Genomic DNA, 16,143 nt, shown 5'->3' with positions numbered 1-16,143 from the left:
TGACTTTGAACACCTTAGAGACTGATATTTTAAAATTGCAAGAATTGGCTCACTTGCCTGGGAATCAAAGTGATGTGGAGTATCTTATAAAAAACAAGAAGACTCAGTTGTCTGATCTACTAGGGGTTAAAACACAGGGTGCTCTGGTCAGGTCACGTTTTTTAAGTGTAAATGAGATGGATGTACCCTCAAGGTTTTTTTTCAGTTTGGAAAGAAAAAATGGACAGAACAGGGTTATTCATGCTTTACGTTCTGAATCTGGGGTATTGCTGACTGACCCCAAAGACATTTGTAAGAGAGCAGTGACTTTTTATGAGTCTTTATTTAAAAATGAACTGAGTCCAGATTATAGGCATGATAGTGATTTTTTTGACAATCTTCCTCAAGTGTCAGAGGAAGTTAACGCAAAGATTTCAGGTGCCTTGACCATGGGGGAACTCTGCAAGGCCCTCCAAGGTATGGAGCTGGGAAAAGCACCAGGGATGGATGGCCTGCCAGTCGACGTCTATAAGTCATTTTGGTCAGAGCTTGGAGAAGACTTGCTGGAGGTACTGAATGACAGTTTAGCCGGAGGGCTATTGCCGTTGAGCTGCCGCAGAGCAGTCTTGACTCTCCTACCCAAGAAGGGTGACCTGACGGACATCAAGTGCTGGCGGCCGGTCTCCCTCCTGTGCAGTGACTACAGGCTGCTCTCTAAGGTTTTAGCTAATCGGTTGGCAGAGGTTATGGACAAGGTCATACATCCTGACCAGACATACTGTGTCCCTGGTAGGTCAATCTTTGATAATGTTTCCCTGATTAGAGATCTTCTCGATGTCTCTAAGGTGCTAAATCTAGATTGTGGTTTAATATCATTGGATCAAGAGAAAGCCTTTGATCGTGTTGAACATGTTTATTTATGGAGAGTTTTGAAAGCCTTTGGTTTTTGTAAAAAATTTATAGATCAGGTGAAAGTTCTCTATAGTGATGTTCAGGGCATTCTCAAGGTCAATGGTGGTTTGTGTGCTCCTTTTGGAGCCTGTAGAGGTATCAGACAGGGGTGTTCACTTTCTGGTATGCTTTATTCTTTGGCCATAGAGCCTTTGTTACAACAAATAAGAATGAAACTTCATGATATATCTTTGCCAAACTGTGATGGCAATTTCTTATTATCAGCGTATGCTGATGATATAGTAGTTATGATCAGTAAGCAAAGTGATGTACAGGTTTTATCTGAATTGCTTGGAAAATTTAAAGTTTTATCTTCTGCTAATATAAATTGGAATAAAAGTGAAGCACTACTGATAGGAAGCTGGAAAAGTGGAAAACCGAAACTTCCTGCTGGTTTACATTGGGGAAAAGAAGGTTTTAAATATTTGGGGGTCTTTTTAGGCAATGACACAACAGTGCAGAAAAACTGGGAAGGTTTAATAGAAAAAGTCAAAGGACGCCTAGAAAAATGGAAGTCTTTGTCCCCAAAATTGTCATACAGAGGACGCATTTTAGTTATTAATAATTTGGTGGCATCTTCCTTATGGCATAAGTTTGCCTGTGTAGATCCTCCTTTGCAGCTGCTATCAAAAATCCAGGCTACCCTGGTGGACTTTTTTTGGGATAAATTACATTGGGTCTCACAAAATGTTCTGTTCTTGCCCAAGGAGGAAGGTGGTCAAGGACTAATTCATCTCCAGAGCAGAATTGCAACCTTTCGTCTGCAGTTTGTGCAAAGACTGTTGGATGGACCATCACGTTTTAGCTGGCGTGCTGTTTCATGCCTGATTTTACGTAGTTTTGCAGGTTTGGGGCTGGACAAAGCACTTTTTTTAGTGGATCCCCTAAAACTGGACACCTCCACGTTGCCAATTTTTTACAAGAACATTTTCAAAGTTTGGAGTCTCTTTGCTGTTCAACGACCAGAAAACTCACATTCTCTTCATTGGTTACTGGAGGAGCCTTTAATCTGTGGCTCCCGGTTGGACCTAACAGACAGTTCCTTTTTCCCTGGACTTAGTAGGTTGCTGATTGAACACAACATTATTACTCTGAGTCAGTGTTTTGGTTTTTAGCAAAAAGGTTTTAAATGGGAAAGTTGATACTCCCTGGCGTGATGTTTTTAATCAAAACACAAAACCTGAGTGGAGATCCTTGTATAAACCACCGTTGACCAAGAGAACAGGTGATTTGCAATGGAGAATTCTTCATGGTGCTGTCACGGTCAATGCTTTTATCTCAGTTCTAAACCCTGAGGTTACTTCTACATGTCCTTTCTGTTCTGACAGAGAAACCATCTTTCATGCTTTTATGAATTGTTGTAGATTGCAACCTCTATTTCTAGCTGTAGGTAATGTTTTCAGGAGTTGTAATGAGACCTTTTCTCTGGAGACTTTTATTTTGGGGTACAAATATGTGAGGAAGAAAAGATTTGTCTGTCAACTACTGAATTTTGTCTTAGGCCAAGCAAAACTGGCCATTTATACAATTTATACCATTTATACTGTCTCTGTCTCTCTTTTACCTGTGAGACTCTTGCGTTCCGACCTGTCTGTCTTCGTCCTGTCGTCCTGCAGCTCTTTCTTCTTCAGCTCAGAGGATTTTAATTCCATCTGCAGCTGGCTGGTGTATTTCTCATGCTGAAACAGCAGGGGGCAGAAACACACTGTCAAACACCGCTCTGTCTCACTCATACACACACACACACACACACACACACACACACACACTGTCACACACTGCTCCGTCCCACACACATACACACACACTGTCACACACTGCTCCGTCTCACTCATACACACACACACAAACACACACACACACACACACTGTCACACACTGCTCCGTCTCACACACACACTGTCACACACTGCTCCGTCTCACTCATACACACACACACACACTGTCACACACTGCTCCGTCTCACACACACACTGTCACACACTGCTCCGTCTCACTCATACACACACACACACACTGTCACACACTGCTCCGTCTCACACACATACACACACACACACTGTCACACACTGCTCCGTCCCACACACACTGCTCCGTCTCACTCATACACACACACACACACACACTGTCACACACTGCTCCGTCTCACACACACACACTGTCACACACTGCTCCGTCTCACACACATACACACACACACTGTCACACACTGCTCCGCCTCACACACATACATACACACACACTGTCACACACTGCTCCATCACACACACACACACTGTCACACACTGCTCCATCTCACACACACACAAACACACTGTCACACAAACACACTGCTCCATCACACACACACACTATCCCACACACAATCCCACAATGCTCCATCACATACTGTCACACACCACTCCATCACACACTGCTGGAGGTAGATGGCGGTGCGGTAGCAAGCACTTCAGGTCCACAAATATGATGTGTGTTATGTGTAGCCTACACCAACTTGGAAACTTTTTAAAGAGAAGGAAGCACTGGTGACCATGTCTATCATCACCAACTTTTGCTGGACATTGAAGAACAAAGCCCAGGAGGAATAAATGATGGACTGTGGGAAAAGCTACGCAACCTCGGGCTGCTACGAGAACCAGGCCCTGGGACTGCGGTATTGCCTGATGCCGCTGGCCGGAAGAGAGGGCGCCGGAAATGGTGAGGCAGCGGAAGCACGGTAAGTGATCCAGTATCTGTGCTAGGTTAAAGACTATCCTTGGCCTTCCGGCTCTACCATCCATTCTCCTCTCCAGTGTTCACTTTCTGGACAGTAACCTGGACTTCCTCAGACTACAGCTAACCAGCCAGCAGGAAATCAGGGACCCCTGTGTTTTCATTTTTACAGAAACATTGCTCAACAACAGCATTCAGGATGCAGCCATTCAGCTAGCCAGGCCAACTGCACATCGCGCTGACAGGATAGCAGTACTGTCTGGTAAGACTCACGGTGGTGGTCTGTGTGTTTACATAAACAACAAATGGTGCAGGAATGCAGTGGTGGTCTCAATCTACTGTTCGTAGCTGGTGGAGTTTATGACTGAAATGATGGCCATGCTACCTGCCCAGAGTTTACCACTGTACTCACTGTCGCGGTGTCTATTCCACCCGGCATTAGCGCAAGGGAAGCACTAAGTGAACTGTACGGGGCTATCAGCAACCTACAGACAGTGCACCCCAATGGATTTTTCATTGGCACCAGGGACTTTAGCCTTGTTTACACCAACATTCATGGTGCTTGCAAGGCTGCACCCCGTCCCAACCTCGGCTGCTCGGACCACATCTCTGTTATGCTAATCCCAGCATACAGATCACTTCCGAAACATGCCAAACCAGTTCTGAAACAAGTGAGAACCTGGTCTGAGGGAGCCATCTCAGCACTTCAGGACTGTTTTGAGCACACAGACTGGAATATGTTCAGAGAGGCTGCTACATACAACCACATCACCACATGTGCAAACCAGAAAGCGTGGATGACTGCTGAAGTGCGCTCGCTGCTGAAAACCCGAGACACTACCTTCAGGTCTGAAGACAAGGCAGCCCTCCACACAGCAAAGGCCAATCTGTGCGGTTGACCCGTATTGATTTTAAAGTTCTTATCTTAACTTATAAAGCAGTACATGGGCTGGCCCCAGAGTATATTTGTAATTTGGTCTCAGTGTCCACACCATCTCGGTCTCTCCGCTCTGCCGGTTCTCTTACTCTGTACCAGCCTCGCTGTAAACTCAGAACTATGGGTGGGAGGTCATTCTCTTGTACTGCTCCGAGGTTGTGGAATTCTCTGCCTCTTCCTATTAGGAATGCTCCGTCTTTTGATTGTTTTAAGAAGTTACTCAAACCATATCTCTTTAGTGAAGCTTTTAAGTTATAATCTTACAGTTGTTGTTGTCATTGTTGTTACTGTGTTGTCATTGTGATTGCTATTATGGAGTTGTTTCTTTTATTGTTGTTTTATACTGTTGTAGCGCCTTGAGTGTAAGAAAGGCGCATTATAAATAAATTTTATTATTATTATTATTATTATTATTATTATTACTATTATTATTATTATCTGTCCCGGGCTATCAGAGAGGCAAAGCGCAACTATGCAGAAAGAATCCACAGCCACTTCCTAAACACCAAGGATAAGGCATTTGTGGCAAGGCATTTAGACCATCAAAGACTACAAAGCTACACCACTTGTCATTCCTTTTCTGTCTACACTAGATGTCAGGAAAACTCTGTCCAGAGTTAACCCATGGAAAGCTGCAGGTCCTGACAACATACCTCACTGTGTGGTGAGGAAAGACTCTTCAGCGAATTGTGAGGTCAGCTGAAAAGATCGTTGGAGTCTCTCTACCCACCACTGACACCTCATTCAACAACCGCTGCATCTGCAAAGCCACCAGCATTGTGTACAACTCTTTTCACCCCTCTCACCTCTCTCATGGACTCTTCACCCTCCTGCCATCTGACAGAAGGTACAGAAGCATCCGTGCCACCAGCAGACTCTGCAACAGTTTCTTCCCTGAGGCAATCAGATTACTCAACACCCTGCTGCCTCCCAACACTCACCTGGGCCAGTCAAACACCTAACCCAGTATGACTCAGTACCACTGCATACCTGCAGCTTACAAAGCTACGTCAGATACTTTTATATTATAGAGCTCATTTTTGCTGCTACATCACACAGTAGTTTACAGTTTACAGCCATCACCATCACACTGCACAAAGTGACCCATCTACAATAATAATAATAATTATTATTATTATTATTATTATTATTATTATTATTATATTTTGCGTGTGTGTGTGAGTGATGAACTAACCTTCAGAGCCTCCTCCGGTACTCGGTGCTGACTCCGCTCCAGAACATACACATGGGAATGTTTCTCAAAGTTAAAGTTAAATATTCACATACACACACTCCATTGTCTCATACACACACACACACACACACCACAAAACAGATTAGTTCAAGCAGCTGCTACAACTTCAGCTTCATATAAAAATTCAAATATTCATTATATGTACAGAAAGACAGACAGACAGACTGAAGGATATCATATCCGAAGCGAACGACGTCAGATAGTTTGAGTGTGATATACGTCTGATCAGGAATCCTCAGGTCATTTACGAAGGTCTGATACACAAACACACACACACACACACACATAAACATTAGAGGTTTAGGGTTCTGAGTTCTGAATTTTAAACTGTATCAATTAATTAAATTAACGTTAATAAAATTTTTATCTGAGTTAGACTTTATGCCTAGTGAGTGTTAAAGCTTTGTCTCAAACACTAGAACACACACACATACATACACTGCATTATATGCTCATATACTATATGGCCACAAGTATGTGGACACCCCTCCTATTTACTGAGTTCAGGTGTTTCAGCCACACCCACTGCAAACATATGCATAGAATCAAGGATCAAGAAAATATCAGGCAAAAAATTCAGACTATTCATTTAAAACCAGACAATTTGATAACCAACCCTATGGATAATAATATAACCATATCAGATCAGTAATTAGATGTTTTACTCCCCTTCAAGACACCAAACTAATTTCCTCATCAAAATAATCAACCTGTGCACTAGATCCCCTATCTACATGTTTCTTCAAACTGCCAGAAGAACCTCTTCAAAAAATAATTCATTTTTCGTTTAGCACTGGCTATGTACCGAAATTGTTTAAACTAGCAGTTATCAAACCCCTGATTAAAAAACCTGACCTCAACCCCTGTCAATTGTCCAACTAAAGGCCAATATCAAATTTCACCTTTATCTCCAAGATCCTAGAAAAGGCTGTACTGCTGGCCTCTGATCAGGGTTGTGTATTCTTGCTTGTGCTGCTTGACCTTAGTGCAGCTTTTGATACCATTGATCATGCTATTCTCCTCGATAGACTAGAAAATGTAGTAGGCATTAAGGGAACGGCCCTTTCCTGGCTCAGGTCTTATTTGACTGATCGTTATCAGTTTGTAAATGTAAATGGTGACTTCTCTACACATACTAAGGTAAAGTTTGGTGTCCCGCAAGGCTCGCTACCTCTGTGCAAAATTATCCGTAAGCATGGTATTAGCTTCTACTGTTACGCTGATGACACACAGTTGTATGTTTCAGCAAAGCCAGATGACAGACACCAGCTTAATAAAGTTGAGGAATGTGTAAAAGACATTAGAAACTGGATGCTTATTAACTTTCTCTTACTTAATTCTGACAAGACAGAAGCACTTGTACTAGGACCACATGCAGCTAGAAGTAAGCTTTCTGATTACATAATAACTCTGGATGGCCTTTCTGTTTCATCATGTGCAGCAGTAAAAGACCTTGGTGTGATTATCGACTCTAGTCTTTCTTTTGAAGCTCATGTAGAAAATATCACTAGGATTGCTTTCTTTCATCTCAGAAATATTGCTAAAATAAGAAATATATTGTCACTACACGATGCAGAAAAATTAGTTCATGCTTTTGTTACCTCTAGGTTGGATTATTGTAATGCCTTACTGTCTGGATGTTCCAGTAGAAGCATAAACAAGCTCCAGTTAGTCCAGAATGCAGCAGCGAGAGTCCTTACTAGAACCAGAAGATATGACCACATCACCCCTATCTTATCCACACTGCATTGGCTCCCAATCAAATTTCGTATTGATTATAAAATACTACTATTGACCTATAAAGCACTAAATGGTCACGCGCCACAGTACCTGAGCGAACTTTTGGTCTTTTATGATCTGCAACGCCTACTCAGATCAAAAGATGCAGGCTATTTGTTGGTACCTCGAATAATGCAGGCTACAGCTGGGGGTAGAGCTTTCTCTTACAAACCCCACAGTTATGGAACAGCCTTCCACTTAGTGTTCGGGGCTCAGACACAGTCTCAGTGTTTAAGTCTCGGCTGAAAACATATTTGTTTAGTCAAGCCTTTAGTGAATAGTTTTTTCTTAGGTACAGGGGCCCTACTTCTGGTTGAAGTTCTCATCACCTGAAATCACTTGCTGCTGCTGAGGATGGTCCCACACCGAAAGCCTAAAGATACATGAGATTACTGTGGATGGATCCATAAAGATGGCTGTGGATGTTCTTCCTTGGACTGCAATAGTTAAGTACAGTTTGCTCTCAAGTCTCCATCATTGAACAGTTAATAACTTAACTAAAATAAAATAACTTAAAAATATAATGAATTCAGAAATTACTCTGATGCTCATATTCATAAGCTGCTCATAAGCTCATAAGTTCCTGTTTACATAATTGCACTTTATGACTATATAGTATATAATTATAGAAGGAAAATTATTTATAATGGCATGATCCAGCGTCACCCAGATGAGGATGGTTCCCTTTTGAGTCTGGTTCCTCTCAAGGTTTCCGCCTCATATCGTCTCAGGGAGTTTTTCCTCACCACCGTCACCTCTGGCTTGCTCATTGGAGATCCATTTATAAATTTAAAATAGTTTATCTGGAATTTATATATTTATGTATTTCAATTCAATTTTATTGTATAGCACTTTTAACAATGGACATTGTCACAAAGCAGCTTTACAGAAATATATAAATTCAGGACATAAATATTAAATTTATAAATTTATCCCTAATGAGCAAGCCAGAGGAGACGGTGGTGAGGAAAAACTCCCTGAGATGATATGAGGAAGAAACCTTGAGAGGAACCAGACTCAAAAGGGAACCCATCCTCATCTGGGTGACACGGATAGTGCGATTATAAATCATTCCCTTCTATAACTGTGTACTACATGGACAAATAGTGCAGTTGTGTAACCAGGAAACTCATCACAGTTTTCACATGAAGTCTGTTTGTTGAACTTATCCACTGTTAACTGAAAGAGACTTGTCTGCAAAACTGTTTGTGGCAATTGCACTTCTAAAGCTATCATAGCAACTGTAGTCCTAAGCTATTGTAGCAAAACTGTTCATATGAATTGCGGTCCAAAGCCATCTTCATGGTTTTTAAGTGGTACCTAAAACAGTAATCTCATTGATCTTCAGGCCATCCGTGTGGGCCATCCTCAGCAGCAGCAAGTGATCTCCAACCAATGAGAACTCCAACCAGAAGTAGGGCATCAGGATGAATCAGGCAGGTCTGGAGAGGAGAAGGGGTCAGGATCACTGGCATCTCAGAAGTAGCATGTGTAGTTCGACAGAGAGAAAGAAACCGAGAGAAGTAGACAGAGAGATATTAAGTATGCACTTCTCACATAATAGTTAAAGACAATGTACTTTGTGTGCAGAGTGGAAGCAGGGACTCCGGCAAGACTAGCTATGACAGCATAACTAAAGGGAGAGCCAGAAGCTAATACAGACATGAGGGAGTCCTGGGACATAAAGCAGCAGCCACTGCACCGTCGACAAACCTGAGTGAACGTGTGAGAGTGGGGGGGCGACAGCATCCAAACATCCCAGTTCACCACAACACTCTATGCCTGTGAACCCTCCAGACCTGCCCCTGTACCTGAGAAAACTAAAGCACAAAAGGCTTGACTAAACAAATATGTTTTCAGCCTAGACTTAAACACTGAGACTGTGTCTGAGCCCCGAACACTAAGTGGAAGGCTGTTCCATAACTGTGGGGCTTTGTAAGAGAAAGCTCTACCCCCAGCTGTAGCCTTCACTATTCGAGGTACCAACAAATAGCCTGCACCTTTTGATCGAAGTAGGCGTGACGGATCATAAAAAACCAAAAGTTCTGAAAAGTGAATTTGGGTTTCGTGGATGCCAGGATAATGCCACCTACTGGAATGCAGTGTCCCAACAATAAAGTGTGATGGAGGAGGAATAATGGTCTGAGGCTGTTTTTCAGGGTTTGGACTAGGCCCAGGGTAGCTCATATCAATTGGCTAGAGGGACTACGCCCTCTCTGTCTTTCAAAGATAAAAGAAAAATCAGTGTTAAGTTTCATTTTTGGCATACACCTCCTATTTTTTCAGTTAACAAATGTTTTAAAGAGATTTGGGATTTTTTAAAACTGAGTGAAACAGCACCACCAACAGTCATAATAAAAACACACAGAATGAAATGAAGTAAGGTTGTGGGCTAATTGTACAGTCTAGCACTGTAGATACAGAAAGCCTACCAATGACAGTCATGTCAAGTGATTACACAGAGTTTGGGTGACATTTCCGTTATACATCATCAGTACATGTGTTACAGACTCAGCTGCAGGTGTAACGAATGTGAACGGAGTGGATTTTAAAATTATTATTATTATTATTATTATTATTACTAATGACACCTCAGAATATAATGTATCGGTCAACCCTAATAGTTTCATTGTCAAGCTATTGACAGGTATTAAGTTTTTTCGCTCCCATCTAATATCACCACCAGCCACCACTGACTAGGCCCCTTACTTCAAGTGAAGATTAATGTTACTGCTATGGCATACAAAAACATTTTACACAATTTTATGTGGCAACCGTTTGAGGAAGGTCCTTTCATGTTCTAGCATTACCAGTGCATAAATCGATGTTCACAAAGACATGGTTTGGCAAGTTTGATGTGAAAGAACTCCAGCCTGCACAGAGCCCTGACCTTAACCACACTGAACACATTTGGTTTGAATTGGCCTCTTTGCCCAACGTCATACCTGATCTCCCTCCATCTGTCCATTTTCCATAAAGCTTATCCTACACAGGGTTTGCGGGGTAACCTGGAGCCTATACATTTACATTTATGGCATTCAGCAGACACCCTTATCCAGTGCAACTCACATTTATCTCATTTATATAACTGAGCAGTTGAGGGTTGAGGGCCTTGCTCAAGGGCCCAGCAGTGGGAGCTTGGCAGTGCTGAGATTTGAACTCCTGACCTTCTGATCAATAGTCCAACATATTAACCACAGAGCTACCACTCCCCCTATCCCAGGGAACTCTGGGGGGACATCCTGGATGGGGTTCCCCAATTCACACACTATGGACAAGTTGGAAATGCCAATCAGCCTACAACACAGTCTTTGGACTGGGGGAGGAAACCAAAGGTTGGGGAGAACATGCAAACTCCATGCACACAGGGCAGAGGCGGGATTCGAACCCCCAACCCTGGAGCAAGGCAATGGGCTAACCACTAAGCCAATGTGTCCCCTGTGCTTGATCTCACAAATGCTTTTTGGACTGAATGGACACAATTTCCCATAAAAACACTCCAAAATCTTGTAGAAGGCCTTCCCAGAAGGGTGGAGGCTGTTGGAGCCACAAAGGGGGGCAACTCCACATCAATGTCCATGGTTTTGGAATGGAATGTCTAACAAGTTCATATAGGTGTTTTGGTCAGGTGTCCACACACCTTTGGCCATATAGTGTAGATGAGTACCCTTTATAAGGATTCTGGTGTTTGAGACACAAATTGAGTTACTGGAATGTGAATAAATAATAAAATAAATAATAAAATGATGTTATAAGTGAAGTGGAGAGGTTAACTTTACCCCGTTTAAACTGCCCAGATCTTTCACCAAGTGCTCATCTGTAGCAGCGTTGTAGTTAATCACAGCATGCTGTTTATCCACACTACGGGACTGAGAGAGTGAGACAGAGAGAGACAGACAGAGTGATAGAGAGAAACAGACAGAGAGACAGAGTGAGTGAGAGACAGACAGACAGACAGACAGACAGAAAGAGAGAAGCAGGCAGACAGATGTCTTATCTTTATTAATATGTTAGTAGTTTGTTATTGGTAATCAGGATTGGCTGAAGCAGCTGCACACATATCGACATCATTACAGCTGATCCAATCACAGGACAGTTCAGAGAAATAAATGTTCAGAATTTGTTTTAGTGACACAGAGTGTATGTATGTGTGTGTATGTGTGTGTGTGTGTGTGTGTGTGTGTGTGTTTAATGACGTCTCACCTGCAGCATGAGCTCACAGTCCTCACGGCCCACGAAAATCATCTCCCGCGGCAACCGGTGCCGAGTACCGGAGCTGCTCACCAAAAACCATGATGTCACACTCATCTTTACTCCACCCACCAGGCACTGCACATTCTGGGAAATAGAAGGAGACTAAATAGTGAGGTTCTGTCACAAACAACACACTTTCAGTCCCACAGTATTCACTTGTGTTACTGTGACATACATAAGTGAGGTCAGTGAGGTTGTACCTTAAACAGATTCTACCATAAGCCATGAAACCTCTATTAAACATAATCAACTCCTCCCTTAGCACTGGTTATGCACTTCAAATTAGCAGTTATCAAACCCCTGATTAAATAAGGTGACCTCAAGCCAAGACCCTAGAAAAGGATGTAGCACAGCAGCTATGCTCACACTTACATAGGAATAACATTCATGAAATGTATCAGTCAGGATTTAGGCCTCATCATAGCACAGAGACAGCGCTGGTTAAAGTGGTAAATGACTTACTACTCTTACAAACACACAGTTGTATGTTTCAGCAAAGCCAGATGACAGACACCAGCTTAATAAAGTTGAGGAATGTGTAAAAGACATTAGAAACTGGATGCTTATTAACTTTCTCTTACTTAATTCTGACAAGACAGAAGTACTTGTACTAGGACCACATGCAGCTAGAAGTAAGCTTTCTGATTATATAGTAACTCTGGATGGTCTTTCTGTTTCATCATGTGCAGCAGTAAAAGACCTTGGTGTGATTATCGACTCCAGTGTCTCATTTGAAGCTCATGTAGACTAAAGATGTTCACTTCCCAAGTACAGTTTGTCTGAATCTCTGCATTTCGTCAGTGTTTAATCTGACCTGGATTCTGTAGATTTGTGTGTAAGAGCTGCTGCTGTAATCATAAAGACTGTGCCCTTATTCACAATCTGCTCAGTCTGAACATCCTGTAAACACACTCTCCAGGTTCCTCTCAGGGTTCTTCCTCGTGTCTCAGGCAGTTTTTCAATCCATTTCATTTTCATTTCCTGATGAAGGATGTGCCGTGTGGTAGAGAATCTCAGAGAAGGAGAAAGACTTCAGTAACGCTGTAATGCTAATGTGCTTTTGTAAAACAATCTGCTGTTAGATTTAAGTATTAATTAGGAGTCAGGAAAATAAATAAATAAAAAACTAAATAAATCACCAGATTTGATCATTTTTCTCTTTCAGGTTTAATAAAAACACTTTGATTTCACTCATCTGAGGTGTGTGTAGGCTGCAGGCTGCAGACTGGAACACAGCTGGAGAACCACTCTGACTGATAACATGTGAAGATTAATGCGTGTGTGTGTGTGTGTGTGTGTGTGTGTGTTTAATATCACCGTATAACTGTGTGTTTGCGCAGTTCCAGGCCTCGGTCTTAAATCCTGTTCCGTTACTCAGCTCTTTTATTCCTCATCATTAAAACACGTTAACGGCACCTCAGTGACGTCAGCAGGTCTGTGTACCGCGCGCGGATTTATCGGTTATTGATCTCCTCCACAGTCACGGAAAAGCACGCGCCGCTAATCATGTATTAATTATTTATAAAACAACTTCTATTCATAACCATGTTTATGTGTGTTATAGCGTTTACTCACACACACACACACACACACACACAGTGATGATGATTATGGAGGCCTGTAGATGCTCAGATTTATATGAATAAAACACACACGCGCGCGCGCGCATCCTCCATCACACACACCAGTGTCTGATCATCACAATCAAAGGTTTAGTCCGTTAATGCGCGTGCTGTCACTTCCGGTTTTTACACCTTTGATAGACACCGCGTCCCGGATCGCAGCATCATCATCAGGTTCACATGAAGAATGAAGATGCTCCAGTGTAACACACACACACACACACACACACACACACACACACACACACACACACACAGTGCGTAATATGATAAATTGCTGTAGCATATTAATCGCAGAGACCTACCTAAAATCCTCGCGCTGTCTGACACACACACACACCACTGCATCGGTGTGTGTGTCCAGCCTGTGTTCCGCCGCGGTGTGTGAGTGTGTGTGTGTGTGTGTGTGTGGCGCTGTCCCACCCTGCAGTAAAGGGCGCCGCCTCAATACACATCTACATCACACATCTACATCACACACACACACACACACACACACACACACACACACACACACACACACACACGCGCGCGCGCGTTATTAATCAGCACTATGGCGGTGTTATTGTGTTTATGATCTGCTCTCTTCTGATTTCTCCCATTTCCGTTCCACCTTAAATGTCTCCTGCAGTGACGTCACACTGCCTGCAGAGAGCGCTGTCTGATCACTTCTATAAAATACACTCACTGTCCACTTTATTAGGAACACCTGCACATCTGTACGTTCATGCAGTTCTCTAATCAGCCAATCACGTGGCAGCAGCACAATGCATAAACTCATGCAGATACAGGACAAGAGCTTCAGTTACTGTTCACATCAAACATCAGAGTGAAGAAGTGTGATCTCTGTGGCTGTAACTGCGGCGTGGATGCTGGTGCCTGATGTGCTGGTTTGAGTTTTTCAGAAACTGCTGATCTTCTGGACCAGAATGGTGTGAAAAATAAAAAACATCCTGGGTGAGTCTGTGCCCATGAGAGCCTCAGATTCCTGCTCTTGGCTGACAGGAGAGGAACCTGATGTGGTCTTCTGCTGTTGTAGCTCATCCACCTCAAGGTTCGATGTGTTGTGCTGAGATGCTTTTCTGCTCACCGCGGTTGTAAAGAGTGATTATTTGAGTTACTGGAAGCTGGAATCAGTCTAATCATCCTCCGTTGTTCTCTCTCATCAACACGGTGTTTCCACCCACAGAACTGTCGCTCACTCAGTGGTTCTTTGTTTTTCGCACCATTCTGTGTAAACTCGTGAAAATCCCTGCAGGAGATCAGCAGCTTCTGAAACCAGCCCATCAGGCACCAGCATCCATGCCACGGTTACAGTCACAGAGATCACACTTCTTCTTCATTCTGATGTTTGCTGTGAACATTAACTGAAGCTCTTCACCTGGTGAGTTTATACACTGTGCTGCTGCCACGTGATTGGCTGATTAGAGACCTGCAGGAATGCGCAGGTGTTCCTAATAAAGTGGACGGTGAGTGTATGTCTGTCTATGGTGACTCCACCGTGTCTATTATTTATTGTTTGTATAAATTAAAAAATAAATAAAAAATAGCTGCCGTTTAGATTCACTGTTCGATTCAAAAAATATATTTTAGGAAAAAGTAAAACTTACAGTATAAAATACGAGGCGAGTAAAAGGCGATGACTGAATCTACATCAAATAAATTAAATCATTATTCTAACACAAGCTATAAAACATACATCATACTGTCCTTGTTTAGTTTTTAGATTTGTTTGATTTTTATGTTTTTATAAACTGTAAGGTTTGTGTAGATTGTGTTCATTTATTTTTAATTTCAAAATGAAAAAGAAAAAATGATATGCAGATAAGATGTTCAAAACAGTTTTGTTCTTTAAAACAATAAGTATTACAGAAAGCATTGCATTTCTCTTTTGTTTTTTTCATGAATGCAGATTCTTTTCTGGGCTAAAATTAATGAATAATTTTGAAAGAGCTGGAAGTGTATCAGTGATTACTGGGTAGATTACAGACCAGAAGATTCTAAATGATCCAGATGTGTATCAGTGTATTAGACTATAAGACTACGAGATCCTGAGCGAGTTAGATGTGTGACAATGAGACAGAGAGAGACTGAGAGCCGGAGTGAAAGAGAGACTGAGAGCCGGAGTGAGAATAAGAGTGAGACAGAGAGTGAGACAGAGAGTGAGACAGAGAGTGAGACAGAGAGTGAGACTGAGAGCCGGAGTGAGAATAAGAGTGAGACAGAGAGTGAGACAGAGAGTGAGACAGAGAGTGAGACTGAGAGCCGGAGTGAGACAGAGAGTGAGACAGAGAGTGAGACTGAGAGTGAGACAGAGAGTGAGACTGAATGAGGCTGAAATTGAGACTGTCACATGAACACTAATACTGAATTAATGACTGAAACAGTCAATTATTCTCTCTCTCTCTCTGTGTTAATGATGGATGGATAACTGATTAGTAATAATGCTGTAACACTAAGTTTATTATCTGTCTGTTTATCCTTTATTCGTGTGTGTGTGTGTGTGTGTGTGTGTGTGTCACAGCACTGTAATGGATGCCATAGACAGGACTGTTGAAAGGAGACGAGTTCATTCTTTTCTTTTAGTTATTAATTGTTTATAAGCAGGAAAGAAACAACACAGGGCAGATGAATGCACTGGAAAACAACTTCTC

At 42.3% G+C, this 16,143-nt stretch overlaps 1 protein-coding gene across 3 annotated transcripts in view; it reads right to left on the bottom strand.

The window, feature by feature from the left end:
• cep170bb (centrosomal protein 170Bb) overlaps nucleotides 1-14,119 on the bottom strand; it is a 38,943-nt gene extending 24,824 nt beyond the window's left edge. The window contains exons 1-6 of one of the 3 annotated variants that reach the window (XM_053242225.1): nucleotides 13,795-14,119; nucleotides 11,817-11,951; nucleotides 11,393-11,482; nucleotides 6,010-6,088; nucleotides 5,775-5,833; nucleotides 2,495-2,609 (exon numbers count right to left, since the gene is read on the bottom strand). In XM_053242225.1, the coding sequence (XP_053098200.1) occupies nucleotides 2,495-2,609; nucleotides 5,775-5,833; nucleotides 6,010-6,088; nucleotides 11,393-11,482; nucleotides 11,817-11,921 (448 nt within the window). In that variant the 5' untranslated portion in view covers nucleotides 11,922-11,951; nucleotides 13,795-14,119. Of the gene's footprint in view, nucleotides 1-2,494; nucleotides 2,610-5,774; nucleotides 5,834-6,009; nucleotides 6,089-11,392; nucleotides 11,483-11,816; nucleotides 11,952-12,681; nucleotides 13,717-13,794 lie in introns of those variants that run through there. The other 2 variants (XM_034313673.2, XM_034313674.2) reach the window with 2 other exon arrangements.
• Nucleotides 14,120-16,143: the final 2,024 nt, after the last annotated feature.

The sequence above is a fragment of the Pangasianodon hypophthalmus genome, chromosome 19 (genome assembly GCF_027358585.1).
Source record: "Pangasianodon hypophthalmus isolate fPanHyp1 chromosome 19, fPanHyp1.pri, whole genome shotgun sequence".
Taxonomy (NCBI): Eukaryota; Metazoa; Chordata; class Actinopteri; order Siluriformes; family Pangasiidae; genus Pangasianodon; species Pangasianodon hypophthalmus.
The sequence above is the reverse complement of the archived record's forward strand: the minus strand, read 5'-3'. Positions and strand labels throughout refer to the sequence as shown.